This window comes from Hevea brasiliensis, chromosome 9 (genome assembly GCF_030052815.1).
Source record: "Hevea brasiliensis isolate MT/VB/25A 57/8 chromosome 9, ASM3005281v1, whole genome shotgun sequence".
Lineage (NCBI taxonomy): Eukaryota > Viridiplantae > Streptophyta > Magnoliopsida > Malpighiales > Euphorbiaceae > Hevea > Hevea brasiliensis.
Genome location: NC_079501.1, coordinates 92,116,260 through 92,139,470, shown reverse-complemented (window position 1 = coordinate 92,139,470; position 23,211 = coordinate 92,116,260). Strand labels below are relative to the sequence as shown.

The 23,211-nt window shown below is 33.0% G+C and overlaps 1 protein-coding gene and 2 pseudogenes across 2 annotated transcripts; all 3 read left to right on the top strand.

Annotated features, from left to right (window-relative positions):
• The first annotated feature begins 2,293 nt into the window (after nt 1-2,293).
• Nucleotides 2,294-4,161, top strand: LOC110637471 (cytochrome P450 CYP749A22-like; annotated as a pseudogene).
• Nucleotides 4,162-6,068: 1,907 nt separating this feature from the next.
• On the top strand, nt 6,069-17,395 carry LOC110637287 (uncharacterized; annotated as a pseudogene).
• Nucleotides 17,396-17,806: 411 nt separating this feature from the next.
• On the top strand, nt 17,807-20,629 carry LOC110637277 (cytochrome P450 CYP749A22-like). Of its 2 annotated transcripts, XM_058153956.1 has the most exons (6): nt 17,816-18,404; nt 18,545-18,675; nt 18,796-19,019; nt 19,131-19,363; nt 19,540-19,921; nt 20,008-20,629. In XM_058153956.1, the coding sequence occupies exons 3-6, from the start codon at nt 18,798-18,800 to the stop codon at nt 20,443-20,445; spliced, it is 1,275 nt and encodes a 424-aa protein (XP_058009939.1). In that variant the 5' UTR covers nt 17,816-18,404; nt 18,545-18,675; nt 18,796-18,797; the 3' UTR covers nt 20,446-20,629. The 2 variants fall into 2 exon arrangements, with proteins under 2 accessions (XP_021643009.2, XP_058009939.1); XM_021787317.2 differs by having other exon boundaries at nt 17,807-18,675.
• The last annotated feature ends 2,582 nt before the right edge of the window (nt 20,630-23,211 follow it).

Below are 23,211 nucleotides of genomic sequence, written 5' to 3'. Positions count from 1 at the left end.
GTACCATATAATATATATTTAATTATATAATTTTTAAATATATATATTGGTTTATTTCTCATTTGATTTTTAATGAAGAATCGAACTAAACTAAAACAATAAAATAAGTTCTATTCAGCACAATTTAAAAAAAAAGTTATTAAAATTGACGTATATATAATAATTTTGTTCTAACAATTAATTGTAGTAGATTTTATGTGGATCTCATCAGTAGTGGAGCTAAGAGGTTTATTTTGGGGCTATTTAAAATTTCCCTCATAACAATTTTATACAAATTACAATTAAAATTGAAAAAATTAAAGTTTTTTTTTTCTTTTTTGTATATATGGTTTGACATGAAGACTCAGCTTAAAGCTAGAAAACTTATTTTTAATGTAAGCTATTAAATGATAATTCAGATAATTATTATGAGATTTGATGAGATATATGGTTATTAATAATTAATTATTAGAAATATAAATATTATGAGATTTTTTTTCCCTTAAAAAAAGCTTATGTAAGATAGAAAATTTAAAAATTTCTAAGGTAATATTTTATCAAAATAGAATTGGAGGGGCCAAAAATATAAAGAGACAAAAAGAAGTTCAATTTTTTGAGGGATGATGCTCTCGTCTCCTCCAGGAGGTTTCGCTTTTGAATTTCATTATAATCAATGATTTTGATGAATATATCGCACATATATTAATTTCATCAGATAATTATTTTTTATTCACATAAATATGAGTCCATTTCCTTTAATTAATAAAAGAAATAGCATAAATAAATATGAAAAACACTATAATTTAATACTCTAAAAGTAATCCCTTGGTATTCTTAACACTTTCTTATTGGGATGACTTGGGTTCCGTTCATCTTTGACAAGTTCTTTAACTTCATTTTCACTTTCCATTTTGCATTCATAATTTCGAGCAACAAAGTTCCAAAATCAGGCTAATAGTAAGGAGTAAGGACTCTTTAAAGATGAAAAATGACAAGTTGTAAGGACAAATAAGCAAAAAATTTGGATAAATTTTAATAACAGTCCCCGAACTTATCTAATTATAACATTTTAGTCCCTTAACTTAAAAATGTAACATAAAACCTCATCAACTTTCACATTATATTTAGAAAAATCCCTCTAATCTCTTATTACCGGTTTTTCAGTTAGACGTTGACCTGAACGGTTTTAACAGACAGCTTAGTCAGTATTTCTCTTTTCTCTCTCAAGTCATGTGTAAATTGAATCATTCTTCTGTCTATAGACAAAATAAATTTTCATGTGTAGAGAGAATAATTTTACACTTTGCATAAGAGAGGAAAGAGAAATATTGACAAAATACCATGTGAGAGCTGTTCACATCAGTTTCTAACTGAAAAATTAATAATTGAAAGTCAGAGGGATTTTACTATATAAAATTTGAAAGTTTAGGAGATTTATGTTAAATTTTAAAGTTAAAAGACTGTAGTGTTATAATCATATAAGTCCATGGACAGTTGTTAAAATTTATCCCAAAAAATTTATATATATATGCAACTTCTAGTTTGTGGCATCAGGCCAACCAATTGATCTGATGTATCTTTCCGTTGTTTTTGTTCTTATCCTTTTATCATTCTTCAAGTGGCCATACACAATGGTTTTGGTATAATTTACCTAGTCTTAAATGTATTGAAAGAATTTGTCAAAGCTTTAATGCAAGAAGAATGGTAAATTATATAGACGGTACTTTAACTTAAGAGTACGTAACAATAAGGTAACTAAACTTTAATTTATAACACAAATTCTTAATTATTAATTTGAGTAATATAAAGCTCCATTGTTTTTAGGCTATTTATGCTGTGTGACTATTTATCAAATTGAAAATTTATATTTTCATGATTTGATAATTTCGGATCAATAAGTTTTGAGTTACTGAAGTGTCAATCTGTATAATTTGAATGGTCGGACTGCGAACTGATTGAGATCATAATTAAAATTTTTTTCCTGAAAAGTGACAAATTAATAGAGTATAATTTTTAATCTGACAAGTGCTATATCAGCAAAATTAACTTAAAACTTACTACTAAGCATCATGGGGTTAAGGGTTTTGTGTTAAAATGAAGTTTAGTACTTACTGTTATACGCCTCTAAGTTGATGTACTGTTTATGTAATTTATCCCAAAGGAAAAGGTATCATTGCCTCATTGACGGGTCCATTGCCTACTAGTCTCTGTCTTCAAATGCAACCCACAGATTCCGTCCCTACTTAGGAATTTCTGATCAATCTCAAGTCTATATATAGTTGGTAAAACAGGGTTTTCCATAACATCAGGAACTATGATTATTCTGGTTTTGAGTTATCTCTTTGTGTGCTTCATCACATTATTACTCACTAAGTTCTTCTATGAACTGTGGTGGAATCCAATTCGCATACAATCTGCACTGAGTTCAAAGGGAATAGCTGGCCCTTCGTACAGATTTTACTATGGAAACTCAGATGATATGATCAGAATGAGAAAGGAATCTGCCAGCAGCTCCATGGAATTATAACATGAAATGTTCCCCAGGTTTCAGCCTCACATTTATTTGTGGATGAAGCTACATGGTAATTGTGATATGTTCATTTTTAAAGCTTTCCAGTTATTAGAACTACTGATCTAATCGATTCTTTCTTCTACCATTTGGTTACAGGGAAGAACTATGTCAATTGGATTGGTCCTCAGCCTCAGCTGATAATCACTGAACTTCAATTGGTTAAAGAGATATTAAACAACAAAGATGAATACCCAAAACCAGAGTTTAAATCTTTTACAAAAAAGATTTTTGGGGATGGACTTTTAAGGGCCAGAGGTGAAAAATGGTTTCGGCAGCGTAAACTAGCCAATCATGCATTTCATGGAGAAAACTTGAAAGTAATAATTTTCTTGCTGTTCTTTTAAGTCCAAGCCTCCAGAGCTTCTTATATTCTAACAATTTGAAATGTATAGGGTATGATTCCAGCAATGATTGCAAGTGTGGAAATGATGCTTGAAAGATGGAGACAGCATGAAGGCAAGGAGATTGAGGTTAACAAAGAATTCAAGATTTTAACTTCTGAAATAATTTCCAGGACAGCCTTCGGAAGTAGCCACTTGGAAGGGCAGCATATCTTTGAAATGCTATCCAGGCTGGTTCTCCTCCTCTCCATAAATGCTTACAAAGTCAGAATTCCAGGACTAGAGTAAGTTCTTTGTGCTTTTCTCCTTGATCTCCTCAAGACTTGGTTATTTCTTAATTGTTATATTGATTATTTAAATTTATCTGCTGCAGAAAAATTGTGAAAACAAAAGATGAAATTGAATCTGATAAACTTGAACAAGACGTTAGAGACTCCATCTTAAAGATGATAAGAAAGAGGGAAGAGGAAGTAAAGTAGGGTGAAGCAGATAGCTATGGAAGTGATTACTTTTGGAGTACTCCTGAAGGCAAACCAGGAAGCGGATAAGACCAAGAAAATATCTATAGATGACATAGTCGATGAGTGCAAGACATTTTATGTTGCTGGACATTAGACTACTGCTAGTTCACTCACTTGGACTATTTTTCTTCTAGCAATTCACACAGATTGGCAAGAAAAAGCAAGGAATGAAATCCTACAATTGTTTGGCCAAGAAAATCCAACTTCAGATTATTTATCAAGATTGAAGATCGTAAGTAGATGCTACCAATGAACAGTTCTGAAAAATGTTTGTTATTTCCAATTCAATCTAATCTTTTAGCTTCTTTTATTTCTGCAGATGACTATGATTGTGAATGAAAGTCAAAGATTATATACTCCAATCATTGCACTCGTAAGGGAAATCCACAAGGGAACAAGATTGGGGAATCTAATTGCTCCATCCAAGATGGATATTCTGATTCCAACTCTAGCATTGCACCATGACCCTGAGATATGGGGAGAAGATGTTCATCTCTTCAAACCAGAAAGATTTGCAGAAGGGGTAGCTAAAGCGACAAAGAACAACATTTTTGCATTTTGCCCATTTAGTTTGGGACCAAGAAATTGCGTAGGCATGAACTTCGCCCTGACAGAAATCAAGATTGCACTCTTAATGATCCTGCAACGTTACAGGTTTACTTTGTCACCAACTTATGTTCACTCACCTGTTATCCTGCTCGCAACTTGCCCACAAAAGGGTCTTCCAATCATTCTTCAGCCATTGTAAGACCTGAATTGTTGATGCTTGCTGTCCTGGAGCTTGTGGATTTTGATTTAGCATGGAATATGCGTTTTATTGTCTGAAAGCATGTTCGTTAGTGCTTTATGAAAAATTATATAATATTTTAGGAGCATATAAAAATAGTTTTATATATATATATATATATAAAAATATGAATTCTCATAATAAATCCAACATGTTTCTGAGGATGATGCATATATGCACAGAAAGAACTGGTTAATTTTTCATATTTTATGATATTATTAATAAATTAAATTATCATTCCTAAAGTTAATTTGCCCATAAATATTAGTCATATTACAATTCCCATCTTATATTTTAAGAAGAAAGCACTATTTCATTAGATTAGCTCTAAAAAGTATATAAGCATTAAGGGTGGAAGAAAAACTATTTACAACAAAATGGTGGGTAAAAAGAAAGAAATGGATTTATAAAGATGATATCCATAGAATTTAAAAAGTTTAGTCCATTTTAACAAGAAGGTAAGAACCATCAAATTAAATATGATAAAAATTGTAGAAATTAAATATAAAGCCCTCATAAAAATTTTAATATGGTATGAGAGCTTATATATAGCTTAAAAGTTCAAAAAAAAATTTTGGAGAGTTCATTGGGAGAGAGTTATCTGGACTCAAAAGCCCCCCCAAAAAAAAGAAGAGAGTTGGAAGGGAGGCATAGCTAGACTGAAAAGCTCATGGTGTATTACAAGTGACAAGCCTAATCCAAAAAAATTGATAAACTTGTATTGATGGGAAGTGTTGGAATGAGAGTCACACATGGGTGGATAAAAGAGAAAGAAACGAGTTTATACAAATAGATATCATAAAATTAAAAAGGATTAGGTCATTTTAACAAGAAGATGAGACCCATCAAATTAAATATAATAATATATAAATTTAGTATAAAGTCCTCCATAAAAAATTTTAACAAAGGTAAAAATAAAAATTGAATTGATAGAGATGTTTTATTTTAATTTTCAATTGAATTTCAGTTTTTGTTTTAAGTTATTGTGATATTTGAGAAGGAAAGAATGGGAGGAGACAAAAGAGAAATGGTACAACTGAGACCCATATATAGTTTATGACAAATTTTGAGAGATAAATTATAAAATATTAAATAATTTTTAAATATTTTTAAAGTGCATAAATAGAACATAAGCTAAATTGAATTATTTTACTCATAATTTTACATTTAATTATTTTTAAATACCAATTTTAAGGGATAAAGTCATTATAACAAATAGAGCCACAGAATTAGACAAAATGATAATGTTATAATTTTTTAAGTTATAAAAATGTCTCATACCCACAAGAAGTTTGTGAATATATTACTTGCCAAGAAACAAAATACATGACATTATTGGATCAGGGGCGAAACTAAAAATGTAATTTTGTGGGGTCAAAAACAAATATTAAAAAGAAATTACCTGAAATTTTAATCAAATTATAGGGATTAAAATGAAAATATAAAATATTGAAAAATCAAATTAAATAGTGTAAAAATATAAATAAAATTTACATAAAGATAAAAATATTAGAGGGGCAAACCATAATTTTTTTAAGAGAATATACTAAAATTTATAAGTAAAATTTTAGTTTTAAATATTTTAAGGGGGCAAATAATAATTAAAAAAAAAAAACATATACAACTATGAGTAAAATTTCAATTTTGAAAATTTTTGGCAGCCATGGCTCCCTCTATAATGTGAGTAATTCTGCCCCTGAGGTGGCATGGAGTTGACTCTTAAACAAATTTTAACTGCAAAGATTCGATGTGGGAATCCAAAACTCAATTCTATATATATTAACTAAGATACATATTAATTAAATTAATAAATATATTAATCATATATAAATCTTATAATAAATATTTAATTTAAAATTCTGTTAAATTCGTTTTCATTTGAGCTTACGAGCAAACTTACCGCTCCTTCACAAATCTAAAATTGCAGCCGCCTGCCCCTCTCCCCACCGACCAAATACAAGCCGTTCCTCCTTCTCCCGTCTCTCGATCTTGTCCAGAAGGTAGAGGCAATCCGCGATGTCCACCCCATGCCGGCACAAGCTGTTTCTTCACCTTTGTACCCGTACATCCCCATCCCATCAGCCACTGCTTTGTACGACCTCAGATGGTAGGATTACCTGCACCTGTACACCTCTTGCTTTGCACTGAACATTGAGCATATTCACTTCTTTTAGTTTATTATTGTTTTCTTTTCCTGGGTTTCGGATTTGTTCCTTTTTTTTTTTTGTGGGAAGTGTAAATTTTTGCATAGTTCAATAGATATGAGCATGAGAGATTTATCCTTACAGTTAAATTGCAGAGATTAATGATAATTTCTGCTTTCCTCTTCACAAATTTCAAAATGTTTATGCATCTAATTACCATCTCAATGCAAGTTTATTGTGCAGACTTTAGAGACGTTACATGGGTGTAGATAAAGTGTTTGTTAGACGTCCTAAATGAATTTTGAGATTAATGATCAATTTTGCAAAATTCTTATACGGCCAAAACTTAAGCTCAATGTAAATTTTATGTATGTTTAACTGTGTTCAACTCCGATCTTCAAAATAATGCCATTGTGAGTTACTTTGTGCCATTTCTAATTCCAAGTCGCTTAAGTGAACTGTTATGCCATGATGTGATTACAAAAGAAAAAAAATTAATTAATTAAATTAAAAATTACTTTCCTCTCTCTGTGGAATTTTTGTGTTGTAATTGGTAGCAGGATCTCTCTTTCCCATTGTTAGCATAATTACAGCAATTAGCATGATTATAGGAGATTTGTGTAGCATAATTACAATAATTAGCATGATTATAGGAGATTTGTGTAGCATAATTACAGCAATTAGCATGATTATAAGAGATTTGTGTAGCATAATTATAGCAATTATTATTCTTGTCCAAATTAGTTCATATTCTCATGTATAAATAGATGTAATATCTCTGTAAATGAGACACAGACAAATACACAATCCTTTCCTTCATTACTTGTATTCTTTCTTCTAACATGGTATCAGAGCCATAAAGCTTTTATTTTTAGTTTTTGGGGTCTCTCTGCTCTCTCTACAACCTGTTCTGGTTCATTCTTTCATACCTATTATTATACCATTTTTTTTTCTCCTCATCTTGTTATCAATGGAGAAATCTGATATTTCAAAACCTATTGCAACAGTTCTGACTGGTTCCAACTATAATCTTTGGGTTCAAGGAATGAAAAGTTTTTTGATAGGTCGCAAGCTTTGGCGTATTGTTACCGGAGATATCACTACGCCGACAAGAGAGAACAATGAAACTGATGCAAAATTTGCTGACCGTCTTGAGGATTGGGATAGTAAAAATCATCAGATCATCACCTGGTTTCGCAATACCTCTGTCTCGTCCATCCACATCCAGTTTGCTAATTATGACTCGCAAAAGAAATCGGGATTTTTGGCTAATCGATATCGCACCACCGGACTTGCCCACTATTATCGTTGTGGACTACTCTTCATAATCTGAAATAAGAAGCGAGTCAATGCGGAATGATTTTCTTGCCCAGGTCCAACCTATTTGGAATCAAATATCTCAGGCCAAAATCAGTGAAGATCATCTTCATCTTATTCAAGTTCTAATGGCTCTTCGATCAGAATATGAGGCCGTTCGAGTGTCCCTGCTATATCGAAATCCACTCCCATCATTGGAAACTGCTATTCAAGAGATTATTTTTGAAGAGACTCGTCTCAGTTTGGATAAAACTCCTCAATTTGAAGCTGCTCTTGCAACTACTCGATCCTCACATCAGAAATCTGGCAATCAACTCTGTAAGAATTGTAATCAAATTGGTCATGCTTTTGCATATTGTCCTACTATAGAATGCAGATATTGTCATGGTTACGGTCATATTCTTGAACATTGTCCCACACGTCCTCCAAGACCAAAAGGAGGGCATTCTAAATTCAAGAATGTCTCAAAGCCTGGATCTTCCTCTGTCACTGCTGTTGCTGCTACTGAGGGCTCTACTGCCATCACCATGAGTAATCTTGAGGCACTATTCAAACAGGTTATCTCTTCTAATTCTTCTGCTGCCATGTCTGCCACTCCGGGTAATTCTTATTGGCTTTTTGACTCTGCATGTTGTAATCATATGACCACTAATCTTAAATTCTTGTCTTCTGCAAAACCTGTATCTTCCTTACCACCAATCCATACTGCAAATGATACTAAAATGAACATCACACATACTGGTCATGTGTCTACCTCAAATCTTCATCTCCCTGACACCTATTATATCCATAATTTGACACTCAATCTTATTTCTGTTGGTCAGTTGTGTGAAAAAGGACTAAATGTTATTTTTTCTCACCATGGTGTCCAGGTACAGGATCCACAAACGGAACGGATTCTTGGGGAGGGTCGCAGAGTGGGTCGATTATTTGAGCTTACATCTTTACATCTTCCTCAGAGATTTGTGTCTGCAGCTACAATCCCTAATTCCTCCATTCACCAATGGCATCTTCGTCTTGGTCATGCTTCTACTAGTAAAATTCAACCTTTAATTTCTCGTGGATTATTAGGATCTACTAAGTTTGAGTCATTTAATTGTTTAAATTGTCAGCTTGCAAAACAACCTGCATTATCTTTTTCTCATAATAATACTACTTCAGACACTCCTTTTGGTTTAATTCATTCTGACATTTGGGGTCCTTCTCCTATTTCTTCAATAAATGGTTTTCGTTATTTTGTAATATTTATTGATGATTATTATCGGTTTACTTGGATATATTTTTTGAAACATCGATCTGAGTTATCACAAATTTACATCACATTTGCAAAAATAATTAAAACTCAGTTCTCTTGTGACATTAAAATTCTCCGAACAGACAATGCCATGGAATATCGGGATTCTTCTTTACTTCAGTTTCTTAGTCAACAAGGCACCGTTGTTCAACGTTCTTATCCTCACACCTCTCAACAGAATGGGCGAGCCGAACGCAAGCATCGCCATATTCTTGATTCTGTACGTACTCTTCTTCTTTCTGCCTCATCTCCAGAAAAATTTTGGGGAGAAGCAGCTCTTCATGCTGTTTATATTATTAATCGTCTTCCTACCTTGGTTCTTCATAATTTATCTCCTTTTGAAAAGTTGTTTGGACAACCTCCTGACTATTCCATCCTTAAACCTTTTGGATGTGTTTCTTTTGTTCTTTTACAACCTCATGAACATACCAAATTAGAACTCCGTGCTCGTCTATGTTGTTTTCTTGGTTATGACATTGAACACAAAAGGTATCGTTGTTGGGATCCTGTTTCTAATAAGTTACGCATCTCTCGTCATGTTACCTTTTGGGAAAATACTATGTTCTCTTCTCTTTCCAAATTTCATCACTCTGTCAATACTGACTCTCTATTTTTCACTGACTCCTCTAAAGAGCTGTTTCCAAGTCCTGATCCAGGTGATTGTGATGTTCTCAATATTAGCCCAACTACACCTGCCCCTGTTGAATCGGCACCAGTTGTTAATCCAAAGACTGCGCTGCATCTCCTCCTAGCACTACTCTTCGTCGTTCTACCCGTGTAAGAGAAACTCCTCATTATCTTTCGATTTTCATCATTACTCTACTATTGCAACCCTTCATGAGCCTCGTTCTTATCGTGAGGCAAGTACTGACCCTCTTTGGCAGCAAGCTATGACTGACGAACTTCAGGCTTTAGAGAAAACTCATACTTGGGATTTAGTTGATCTTCCACCAAACAAGACCCCTATTGGTTGCAAATGGATTTACAAAATCAAGACCCGTTCTGATGGAACTATTGAACGCTACAAAGCTCGCTTAGTAGCCAAAGGGTACACTCAAGAGTATGGTATCGACTATGAAGAAACTTTTGCTCCAGTGGCCCGATTAACATCTATTCGCAGTCTCTTAGCTATTGCTGCAGTCAGAATGGAAACTTTTCCAGATGGATGTCAAAAATGCTTTTCTTCATGGTGATTTAACAGAAGAGGTTTATATGCATCCTCCTCCTGGTTATCATTCTCCTCATAAGGTTTGCAAACTTCGGCGAGCCTTATACGGATTAAAACAAGCTCCCAAGGCCTGGTTTGCCAAATTTAGTTTCACTCTTGCTCAACTTGGTTTTCTCTCTTGTCCACATGATTCTGCATTATTCACTCGCCGAACTGACAGTGGTATTGTTCTTCTGTTGCTTTATGTTGATGATATGATAATAACAGGAGATGATTCATCTGGTATTTTAGAGTTACAACATTATCTCAATCAACATTTTGAAATGAAAGACCTGGGTTCTCTCAGCTATTTTTTGGGTCTTGAAGTTTCTCAAAATTCTGATGGCTATTATCTATCTCAAGCCAAGTATGCATCCGACTTACTTTCTCGGTGCATCATCGATAGCAAAACAAAGATCAACCCCATTGGAGCTCAATTGCAAACTTACACCTCTTGATGGCACTCCTCTTGATGATCCTACTTTATATCGACAGCTTGTCGGGAGTCTTGTTTATCTCACAGTTACTCGACCTGATATTTCATATGCTGTTCATCTGGTCAGCCAGTTTATGTCTGCTCCTCGCTCAACTCATTTCTCTGCAGTACTTCGAATCCTTCGTTATATCAAAGGCACTCTTTTTCATGGTTTGCACTTTTCCGCTACCTCCTCCCTAGTATTATCTGGCTACTCTGATGCTGATTGGGCTGGTGATCTGACAGATCGTCGCTCTACAACTGGTTATTGTTTCTTCTTGGGTAATTCTCTTATCTCTTGGCGTAGCAAAAAGCAAACTGTTGTTGCACGTTCTAGCACAGAATCTGAATATCGTGCTCTTGCTGATGCTACATCTGAATTACTTTGGTTACGGTGGTTATTAACTGATTTGGGTGTCACTCATTCTTCTGCCACAATGCTTCATTGCGATAATAGAAGTGCCATACAGATTTCTCATAATGATGTATTTCATGAGCGTACCAAACACATCGAAATTGATTGTCATTTTGTACGTCATCATGTTGCTCATGGCACCATATGTTTGATTCCTGTCTCCTCTGTCAGCCAAACTGCTGATATATTCACCAAAACGCATCCTCCCGCTCGCTTTCAGGATCTCTTAAGCAAACTCAAGTTGGCACCTGTGCTACCACCTTGAGTTTGAGGGGGGGTGTTAGCATAATTACAGCAATTAGCATGATTATAGGAGATTTGTGTAGCATAATTACAGCAATTATTATTCTTGTCCAAATTAGTTCATATTCTCATGTATAAATAGATTTAATATCTCTGTAAATGAGACACAGACAAATACACAATCCTTTCCTTCATTACTTGTATTCTTTCTTCTAACATCCATAAAATCTACGTGATTGATCACTTATCTTTTCTTTGTTGCATATGTATTTATGCATAGCTGCCTTTATTTGAGTTTTTCTCGACATTGTGTTGCTTTTAATTATTTGGACTCTCTCAGGCTTTCTTGGAATTAGTTTATTATTGATTTCAGTTTAAAGAAGCTTCTCTATGCTAGTAATACTAATAACACTGAGGTTCCTGATTCTTTCTAGAAAAGCATGGAAGAAGTCTAATATTTTCTTCCTTCTTTATTTATTTTTTTTTTCTTTTATTTTTTCCCTGTTTCTTGAGGATGTTTTGGTTTTTTACTTAAACTATTGTCTCCATTAAGCTAGCCCTAGTAAGAATTATAAAGGCATGCTTAACACACACACACACACACACACACACACACACACACACACACGTGATGCAGTAGTCATTTAGTTAGCATATTTGCACAATGACATGAATGCAAATCTATGACATGGTACGAAATTAAAAATTATGTGAGAATTGTGGTGCCATGTTCAAATGAGGTACAAAAGTTAGCATAGCCTGTAATTATGTAAATTGTGAATCTTAATTTACCTCAAATCATTCATGCTATATTCCTATACAATTAGGAACCGAAAGAGGGCAGAGTTTCCTTGCTTTCTTACCAAATGAATATCACCATGATATATAGGAATACTCTAGAGCAGAAAACAAGGATAGGGGAGATCAGATTGTAGCATGATTATTGTTTGAGTATACTTTAATATGTTTTTAGGTATTACAGTACTAAATTTCTGTGATTGTAAGATTTTTATATTGTTATGTTGATCAAAGTCATACTTGGTTCCCTAGTTCTATAAGATGTCATCACATAATCTGCTTTTCTTTGTTTCTGTGTCTGTCCATTAATTGTGCTTGCAATTCTGTTTATTTTTATGCCGGGAACCAATATTAAATGCTAATTTTCTTATTTTTTTATGGTTTTTGTATGAAATTTATGTGAGATAATTTGCGAGTACTTGAGTGAAATTTATTTATAAAGTAGAATTTCATGCAAAGGAATAAACAAAGAAGAGATGATGAAACCATAAAACTTTAGTTGAAGAATGTGTAAATGAAGAGCAAATTTGCAATTGAATGCTGGTTAAAATTTCTGGTTGAAGGACTAGAGTGGGCAGTTGATCTTTTTGGAGTTCCAAAATAGATGAATGAGGTGAACTGTCAATATATGAGTTATTCCTTCTTTCTGTGTCTTTGTTATTTAATAAATTTTGATGCTATTAATTTAATATATTTTTCTTTGTTTCTTTGCTACATTTTTTTTATTGATTATAATTATGCTCTGATGATGCATCTGTGGCCATTACTGATAAACTTGGCTATTTCTCAACATTCAGAGACGTGATAGAAGATTTGCCTTTAATTCCCTATTTTAGCCCTATCTATGTGAATAGTTGACAAATTTCTCTATGTTATCATTCTTCTTGAATTTCGGCTTTATCTGTTTTCAAAGTCTACAAATCTCAACTCCTAATCACGTATAGCAAATTGCTTACACTTGATGAGTGAGTGAAAATTTGTGGATGAAATTTCCTTGTATAAATATCTGTGATGTTGTATTTTTATTTTATTGATGACTCACTTTGAGTTCAAGCTTAATGATTTTATAGTGTTTGGTGATAGGATAAATTTTATATTTCTTTAATGTGATATAGAAGTTTTAGATTGTATGTATATATGTACGTTTTGGAGGCCTGGAGAGGAAATTTTATTTTTGAATTGCATGTTGAGATTAAGTTGCATTCTATTTTATTTTTAACTGGGAAGTAGCCATCTTATGGTCGAGGTGTTGCCAAAATTTTGGTAGAATGTTAAAAGACTTTCAGATGACACATGAAGAGTGAAAGTTTAATAGTTATATAGCTAATCGAATCAAGCGAACATTTAAAATTAAGTTTAGCATATATATGTTTATAGTTTTATAAGAGCTACATGGACCTAATCATCCATAGGAGGTACATGGCAGCCTTCGGATGTGATCCAAAGTAGGTAAATTCTGTTTCCTTTATTTTATTTATTTAATTTTTTAATGCTTAGTGTTTGAATTTGATTGTTAATTTCTTAGAACACGGTGTTATAGTTGCTTAGAAGATTCAAAATTTTATGTATTTTAAATAGTGGAAGGTATTATAATAATAGCTTTGGTTATAGAATTTTCAATAATCAAATACATGGAATTTTCAATAATCAAATACATGGAATTTTCAATTTAACACTAATAGATTTTAGTTATATTCATTCCTAGGGAAAAAGGGAATAGGTGTGACATTTATGGTATCAGAGCATAGGTAATAGATTTTTTAGACGCTTGTTGATAGTTAATTTTTGGGCTAATAAGGTCTTCGGAGTTGTTGAATTGAGTATTTAGATTCCAGTTCTTGGTACTGGTTAAACAGCTAAAGATATTACTAGTAAGGTGATATTAAGCTTTAAGTGTTATACTGATCTAGTAGAACTGAATCAGTTATCAATGATTGTTTTTAATTAATGGATGTGTTGGATCCGTAGATGAAAGTAAAGGATTTGGTTGTGAAATATATTTATAGGAATGCTGTAAGGAAAAGAAATTTAGAAGTAGAAAGATTAACATACATGAATATGTTTAGTAAAAAAAAATGTGAACAAACGAGTGAATGAATATTGTTAAGTGAGAAGATGGGAAGATAACAAAAGAAATAGAGCTGTTAGGGTTGGACTAAAAATCCATATCGAAAAATAAAAAAAACCCCTTGGTTAGGGTTTCTTTCTGCGCAGAATCCCTTTGTAAAAGCTAATACTCAAAAGTGAAGTTGCCATGGTTCTGTCCTAGCACTTGTCTCTCTCTCTCTCTACCAATTATTGTTTGTTTCTTGCTTGATTGATCGGTGATTGATTCCTTATGATGATTGTTCTGATTTAAATGATAATTTGATTGTAGCCGCAAGGAGATTACATAGAGCTACACAGGAAGAGGCATGGCTATCGCCTCAACCACTTTGAGCACAAGCGCAAGAAGGAGGCTCGTGAAGTCCACAAGCGCTCTGAGAGGGCCCAGAAAGTCCGCTTCTTTCTCTTCTTTTCTTTTAAATTTTCATTTGTTTTATGATGGACTTATGAGTGAACTGGATTGTAATTATTTTTTGGATGGCTTTAGGCATTGGGTATCAAGGGTAAGATGGTTGCCAAGAAAAACTATGCTGAGAAGGCCCATATGAAGAAAACGTCTGTACATTTCTATCACGTCATATACATATATAATCACTGATCACTGTATTTGTTACTCCTCGCTGCATGTGTATTTTTAAAGGATATTTACCTGTTAATGTCCCTTATTTAGAATCCATATGTTTGACTGGTTTTACATGCGAGATTGGGAGGGTGCTCTAAATGAGGTTATATATATATATAAAGGCTGTAAAAATCCCTATCTGAGCTCAGGATGATGCAAGTGTTATTTTAGGGATGATGGTTGTTCTAGATTTTTCACCAAATTAAGTTGTGCATATCAAATGGAGTTGGTATATATTGAATGCGACAGATACTTTTTCTGAAAATAATTGATAACAGCCACCTTGTTAGTTGTGTCACAGTGTTAAAAACTGCTAGCAAAGTGTTTGGCTAATGATGAGGTAGAATGGGAGAAAATATCAATGAGAAAGGATGATGCTGATTTGTCATTTCTCATTGTAACACAATGTTGAGTAGGTTTGGTTGCCAATTAGCTATTATTCTTGGAAAATTCATAATTCTTTAGTGTCTAGCATACATTTGGTACTAAAAGAACAAAAATAAATTGTGAGCACTCTTGTAGCCATGCAATAATCTGCTGGCCTTATTGTAAATTTGTAATAGTTCAATCTAGAGGGTAAAATACATGTCTTCATCTATATTTTGTTAGATAGGATCTTTTAAAGTTTCTGTGAGAATCATGGGCAAGTCTTTCAATAGCTGAAACCTGTATGCAGACTTGTGAAATGTATCCTCTCTGCTCAGTCATTTTCCTCCTGTTTTTGGCTGGGTCCTGATTGAGGAAATCTAGTAATTATACTTGCTTGCAAATTATTTTTCCAGCTATTAGCATGTGAATATGCAGTTATGCTACATCAACTAATACTTCGTTTACTTTGTTATTATTGCTAGTTTTTTTGTATGGCCAGCTCAATGAGTCAACAGTTAATTAAAAGTTTTGCACTTTTGCTTGTGGATATTTTTCTATCATGTCAATAGATTGGCCATGCATGAAGAGTCAACATCTAGGCGCAAGGTGGATGATGAAGTTCATGAAGGAGCTGTTCCTGCCTATCTGCTGGATCATGAAAACACAACACGACCTAAGGTTAATTATTGATGGTTTGTTCATGAGTCTATATATGTGTCATATTATCATGTATATGTGTGCTATGTATGACATTGTGTTTTTTGCAGATCATGAGCAACACTATAAAGCAAAAGAGGAAAGAGAAGGCTGGGAAATGGGAAGTCCCTCTACCTAAGGTAAGACAGCCTTCACTTTATGTTTTTTTTAGCTATCTTTGTTGTTTACTTCCTTGAGTTTAATCCTTTGGAAAGTTCTTATTGCGTGTTATTCTAATCCTTTCAACATTTTATGATTCATTGTATACTTCGGTTTACAATTACTGGTACTGTACTTTAATTGTCCTTCCTTCTTTAGGTGAGGCCTGTTGCAGAAGATGAAATGTTTAAAGTGATTAGATCTGGCTAGCGGAAGAGTAAGCATTTTACTAACTGTTTTCTTCTCATTTGATGAGAATTGCTATTAAATTCTTGAATCTTTATAATTTATTGAGTGCGTGCTGAAACTTTTTTCCCCTCATTGCGGCTTTTCTTTGTGTACTTTTGGGACAAAATTAGACTTCTCTCTCCATTTTGATGTAGGTTACTCTTAGATTTTTTCATCATATAACAATTATTTGAAGGATAAGCCACAAACTGCCCCCATTTTTGGTTTTAATATTGCTTCACTCTTCATTTTGCAGCCAAGCAGTGGAAGAGAATGGTCACCAAAGTCACATTTGTGGGACCAGGTTTTACAAGAAAACCTCCCAAGTATGAGCGATTTATCCACCCTTCAGGATTGGGTTTTACAGAGGCCCATGTGACACACCCTGAACTCAAATGCACCTTTAAGCTGGAGATAATTGGAGTGAAGAAAAATCCTAAGGGTCCAATGTATATATCTCTTGGTGTTATGACCAAAGGAACCATCATTGAGGTAATCCTTGCTTGCATATTGTTCGACATGCTAAGAGACGTTAGGATTTTGATTTGCTATTATATGGATTACACCTTTTGTCTTGTGAATTTCAGGTGAATGTCAGTGAATTAGGTCTTGTCACACCAGCTGGGAAAATTGTATGGGGTAAGCCTTTCCCATTCAACCTTTGTTGCAGAAGTTTGCCCATACTCTTTTTCTTTTTATTTGTCCTTGTTCTCCTTTGCTTTCATTGAGCGGCTTTTGTTCTTTGGTGCAGGGAAATATGCTCAAGTAACAAATAATCCAGAAAATGATGGTTGTGTAAATCCAGTTCTTCTTGTCTAGTAGACCAATAAAACAGAAGATATGGATCACGGTGGATTACGAACTCCTAACAGTTTTGTTTACTTGCATCAGAAGCCGCTTCATTGATTTTCATCCTTTTAATGTAGTGTTTATTTTGTCCTTGGGTTCAAAGTCTGGAAGTGTTGGTTATCAGAAGCTACTTCATCTCTTTTCATCTCTGTAATGGAGATGTCAATTTTGTTGGATTCTTGTAATTGTGAGCATCATGTCAGCCTATTTTTAACAATGTCAATGTCTAATGGTTTTTCCGGTGCCCAAGTTTCTCATTGCGATCGTCCACAATGGTTTTCCTGTTTTGATAATGGCACCTCAGATCATGCATCACTATACTTATATACATAGTCTTGATCATCATTCTTAGCTTATGCCCCTGATGAACTAAACTTTCTACTCACCAACCTGCAGATCACGTCTGGTAAAGTGAATTACTTTATCATCCCCAATATAGATTCCTAATACGTTTTAGTGTAAAACAAGAAATTTATATATATATATATATATATATATATATATATATATATATATATACCGTAAGTCAATGCTCAATCTCATACGTGTAAGTTTTGTTAAAGAAATGTATAACTTGGATATGGCTCATTATGGCACTGTCCACCACATTTTTACAGGTCCCGAATTATAATTTGCTATGATATCATATGAAATTTTAATTCAGAGAGTATTAAAGATTTAGCATGATTCGATAGTTGAGTTCAGGGTTGCCTTCATCAAAATGGCTTAAACTAATTAGATTTTTCTCTCTCAATTGAAATTTTGATTCGGAGACTATTAAAAATTTAGCCTGATTCAATTGTTGAGTTCAGGATTGCCTTCGTCAAAATGGCTTAAACTAATTAGACTTCTCTCTATATATATATATATAATTTTTTTTTTTTTAAACTTCTTATAACTTTGTCATATGGGACTCTAACACCAAGAAACGGAAAAAGTATACATGATATTGATTTTTGGCTAGGATGCAGCAAGATTTTTCTTAGTGTTGCAGGGGCAGAGTTCGGTCACAACCCAACATCCAGAAAATACCACCCAAATAAGGCCAAATATCCCATAGGTTTTGGCTAATACAATATTGTTTTTATAACTTCAAGTCCAACAAGGTTTTGAAGTTTCCATCAATGTATATGAATAATCTTGTTGTCATCTTAGTTGCCTCCGCTCAGACAAAGCCAGCTACAGCCTTAAGCCCTTTCGCATATCATGTGGACTAGCAGTTTATAAACAGTGAGCTTTTGAAGCTGATAAATCCATGGTGGTTGCAATGGGAACGCTTGAGGTAATCTTTTATCTATCAAACTGTGGTGTGTGTTTGTTCTTGCTATCATTTCTTATCAAGTTCTTTAGCAAAGTATGGTGGACTCCAATTCGTATTCAATCCATGATGAGATCTCAAGGAATACAAGGCCCTGATTACAGATTCTACCATGGAAACACCAAAGAGATCATCCACAGGGCAACCAATATCTTGAGTAATCCCAAGAAATTATCTCATCAGAATGTATTCCCCACCGTGCTGCCACATATTTTTTCATGGGTGAAACTCTATGGTAAAAATATTCATTGTAAAGTCCATTACTTGCTTGAAGTACTACTCTCTCTCTCTCTCTCTTTCTCCCTCCCTCTGAATCGAAACCACTTTCTTTTTTGTACAAATTGAACTATTTTAGGTATGAATTACCTCAGTTGGCATGGTCCTGAAGCTCACTTGGTGGTCACAGAACCTAACCTGGTTAAAGAGATATTCAACAATAAAGATGGAGCTTTTCCCAAACCAGAACCTGAAGAGTATTTTAAGAAGCTCTTAGGAGATGGAATTGTAACAACCAGGGGAGAGAAGTGGTTTACCCTTCGTAAACTATCCAATCATGCTTTCCATGCAGAGTGCTTGAAGGTGCGTATGCATACACAGACAGACACGCACACACACACCCTTTGTTTTTTCTTGTTAAAAAGTTCTCTTTTTCATTTTTTTTTTCTGGGTTACGGTTTTTTTCTTTTGTAGGGAATGATTCCAGCGATGATTGCAAGCGTAGAGATCATGCTTGAAAGATGGAAATATCATGATGGCAAGGAGATTGATGCATTCCAAGAATTCAAGGTTTTAACATCAGAAATAATTTCCAGGACAGCTTTTGGAAGCAGCTACATGGAAGGACAGGACATTTTTGATATGCTAATACGGATGGTTGTCATCATATCCAGAAACAAGTATAAAATTAGAATTCCTGGAATTAGGTACAGTGTGTTCTCTCTATGTAATCTATACGAGGATTACTTTTTCTTCTTGGTACAACAGAATATTGAATGAGCTGCATCACAGGGTAGTTCTGTCCTTGCATAACTCTTTCCCACCTCATCATCCAGTGGATTTCTTCTTCTTAATGTATATACATCATTTTCTGTTGTTACAGCAATCTTGTGAAAACAGCAGATGATGTTGAATCGGACAAACTAGAACAAGGGATAAGAGATTCCATCATAAATATGATGAAGAGAAGAGAGGAAGCAGCAATTATGGGCCAATCATCAGGTGGCTTTGGGAGTGATTTTCTTGGATTACTGTTGAAGGAACATCATGATGATAATTCTGATCGGATAATATCAGTTGAAGACGTGATTGATGAGTGCAAGACCTTTTATGTTGCTGGACATGAAACAACTTCGAGCTCAATCACCTGGACTCTTCTTCTTCTAGCTATTCACATAGATTGGCAAGATAAAGCCAGAAAGGAAGTCCTTGAATTATTTGGCCAGCAAAATCCAACCCCAGACGGTCTTGCAAGATTGAAGACCGTGAGCATGCAAAACATACCTACTAATCAAATTCTTTTATAAATTATTATAATCCTTTAATTTCAAGATCCAATTTTCTCCTGTAGATGAACATGATTATCAATGAAGCTCTGCGGCTATATCCTCCAGCTGTTAATGTCCCAAGGCAAGTCCAAAGGCAAGTCAGATTGGGGAAGTTAATCCTTCCTGAAAATATGGTAATCGAAATTCCAGTTCTTGCGATTCACCACAATCCTCAAATATGGGGAGAAGATGTTCATCTTTTCAAGCCAGAGAGATTTGCAGAAGGTTTGGCTAAAGCCACCAACAACAATGTCACTGCCTATCTTCCATTTGGGTTGGGACCTAGAAGTTGTGTGGGCTCTAACTTTGCAATTACAGAGACAAAGATTGCACTGTCAATGATTCTGCAGCGTTATCAGTTTACCCTGTCACCAACTTATGTCCACTCACCCATTACCCTTATCACATTGTGTCCTCAACATGGACTGCAAATCAGGCTTCAGCCATTACACCTTGGATAAGCATATACCTGTCAATAAGAAGTCCTGGATGCCCTTGATGTTTATGGCTTAGCACAGAAGAAGATTGTTAAGTATACCTAATGAATATTGATCCATTAATCCAGAAATGAATTGTGTACTAGTGTTTTATGATGTTATTGATCAATTACATTCACATCCCTATATAAAGTTCTTATTAAATTCCCATCTTATATTTTGTTCAAAGTTTAACAATTAAGCCTAAATTATGAATAGATGTTGAGATTTCATAATATTAATTTGGTAAATAAATAAATAAATAACATAACCCGAACAAAATCAAGTTAAATGGTTAAAAGGCTCGGTTAGAGAGTCTAGGCAATGGTCAAAGAGTCAAATGATTAAAAGGCTCGGTTAGAAAGTCAACACAATCAAAACGTCAAGAGAGTCTTAGGAATTACCGGTTCGGGCATCATATGGCTCGGATTGATGGAAGCGATCGAGCATATCTTTCGATGAGACAATCTGAGTAATTGGTGGTTTGGATTCTCGCCCAACAAGTTTGAGCAATCATTGATCAAGTGTTGGCAAAAGAATGAGTCAATAGAAGTGGTAGAATTACAGGTAAAAATCTCGGGATAGTAGCTGAGTATTTCGAGATTCTCAGAATTGGCTTCAACAATAATCCATTCTTCAGTTTATAAATATCAAAATAACACACAAATATGTAAAAATTACTATTGAACTTTGCTTTCATTCTCTCAAACACTCTCACAATTAATCTCTAATTTAAGCATTGAATGGCCGGTCAATAAGTCTCTGACTTCATCATTGTTTCTTGTATTACAGGGCCAAATCATCATCAGACTGATTAAAAGAAACTCACAATAACATTATTAAGCATCATAAAATACCTTGTGAAAAGCACTAGTTCTTTTTTTTTTTTTTTAAAAAAAAAAAAAAAGAAAGCCAACCTCATGATCTATCAGAGCCAGTATCCCTAATTTACGCTTACTAATTAATGAAGATAATGGTTCTATATAAACAAGATTTCTTGAGCATCTTCTCCTTATTTATTTATTTTTAATCTTTATCTTCTTTAGTTTATAAAGTAAAAGCCAATTTATCCTTTAAAATTAGTTATTAGGAATTGGAAAATTTTTGTAGATTATGAACCTAAAACACATTAATTATTTAAAAATTATAAAGTTGAACCAATTAAACTAAGAACTTGATAAAGTACTCAATTAACTTAAATTCAGTACTACACATATGAAATTAAGTGAAAAATCTAAATTATTAAAGATAAAGTATATTATTATCTTTAATTAGATTATTATTTAGTACTTAAAAGTTTACAAAAGTAATAAACAAAATCATATATTTTTTAAATTTTTTAAAAAAATAATTTTAAGGTATTTTTTTAAAATGTTTTTATTGTTGGAACTATTGATTTTTATTTTTAATTTTGAGGTGATATTGAAGAGAAAAATAAATTGATGATATTTTTATTTTAATTTTCAATTAAATTTCAATTTTTTTTTTATGGTTTTTTAGAAAGAAAAGCAAAGTGGGGAAGGAGGCATATTGGGAGATAGAGAGCATATTTTATTTTTTTTTTTGACAAACTTCAAGGGATAGATTAAAAAATATAAAATAATTTTTTATAATCATTTTAAAGCGCGTGTTTTACACAATCAAATTTATGCTAAATTTACTTATTTTATCAAGTTTTCATTTTAATATACTCAATTTTATAATTTTAAATTTATTTATTCTTAAATGTCAAGTTGCCTTTTTATTTATGTTATAGTCATCATCACATCAATTATTGTCATATAATTAGACAAAATGATACTATTATAATTTTTTTTAAGTTCTATTAAAAAAAATTAAACCTTATTTCATTTTGATAATTTTATCTAATCATTTCAATTTTAATAGAATCAGTCAAATTGTTTAAAATTATTAAAATTTTATCTAATTTCCATTAATCAAATTTTGAACTCCATTTTTTAATTTATTTATAGTTGCCTCTGAAAATCTAATATTATTATATTCATCCATTATTCATAGTGATGAAATTTGACGATGGTAACGAGAGAGAGAGTGCCTGACTAAAATCATCCAAAAATAAGTAAGAATTTTGATATACCATGTATATGAAAATAAAGCTATTTAATAGTATTGGTAAGGGCGGATCAGAAAAAAAAAATGAAGTTAATATATATAATAAAATTATAACAAATTTTTAAAAATTTCTAAAAATTTAGATAAAAATTTTGTATATTTTGAAATTTTGATCTATTTTGTCAAAATTAAAAATTTAATAAAATTATCAAAAACCTGATTAAATTTAGAATTTTTTGTCAATAGGCTTTTTTTAAATTATAAAAAAGCCTCATACTTACAACAAATTTATGAATATATTACTTGCTGAGAAACTAATATATATTATCTGACCTATCTTGATTAAGCGGCTACAAACATATAACTCATCTGATAAATACAGCTTTAAATCCTATTTTTTCAAACCCTACTAAGAAAAAATGAAGTTGACTTTTAGCTAGGATGCAGAATATATCGCCTAAATATGGCCAAAGGAAACCCAATAGCTATATGAAACGTGCATGGATGGATTTCTTTCATTGATCATTTGTTTTATGGAATAATTAATCTTTTTATATGCAATTTCATTGTCAGACTATCTTGATTAATTGACATATAGTATAGTTTTCTCAATGAAATATTATTAAAAATTAATACTCTTGATCAATTGGTCAATTGCTAAATTAGGAGAAAACAAGT

Excerpts from the sequence above, each read along its gene's own strand:
- LOC110637277 (XM_021787317.2), top strand. The coding sequence starts at position 18,378 with ATGGTGGTTGCAATGGGAACGCTTGAGGTAATCTTTTATCTATCAAAC. Across the intron at positions 19,020-19,130 it reads TCCATGCAGAGTGCTTGAAG|GGAATGATTCCAGCGATGAT; the intron begins GTGCGTATGCAT and ends TTTCTTTTGTAG. Across the intron at positions 19,364-19,539 it reads ATTAGAATTCCTGGAATTAG|CAATCTTGTGAAAACAGCAG; the intron begins GTACAGTGTGTT and ends CTGTTGTTACAG.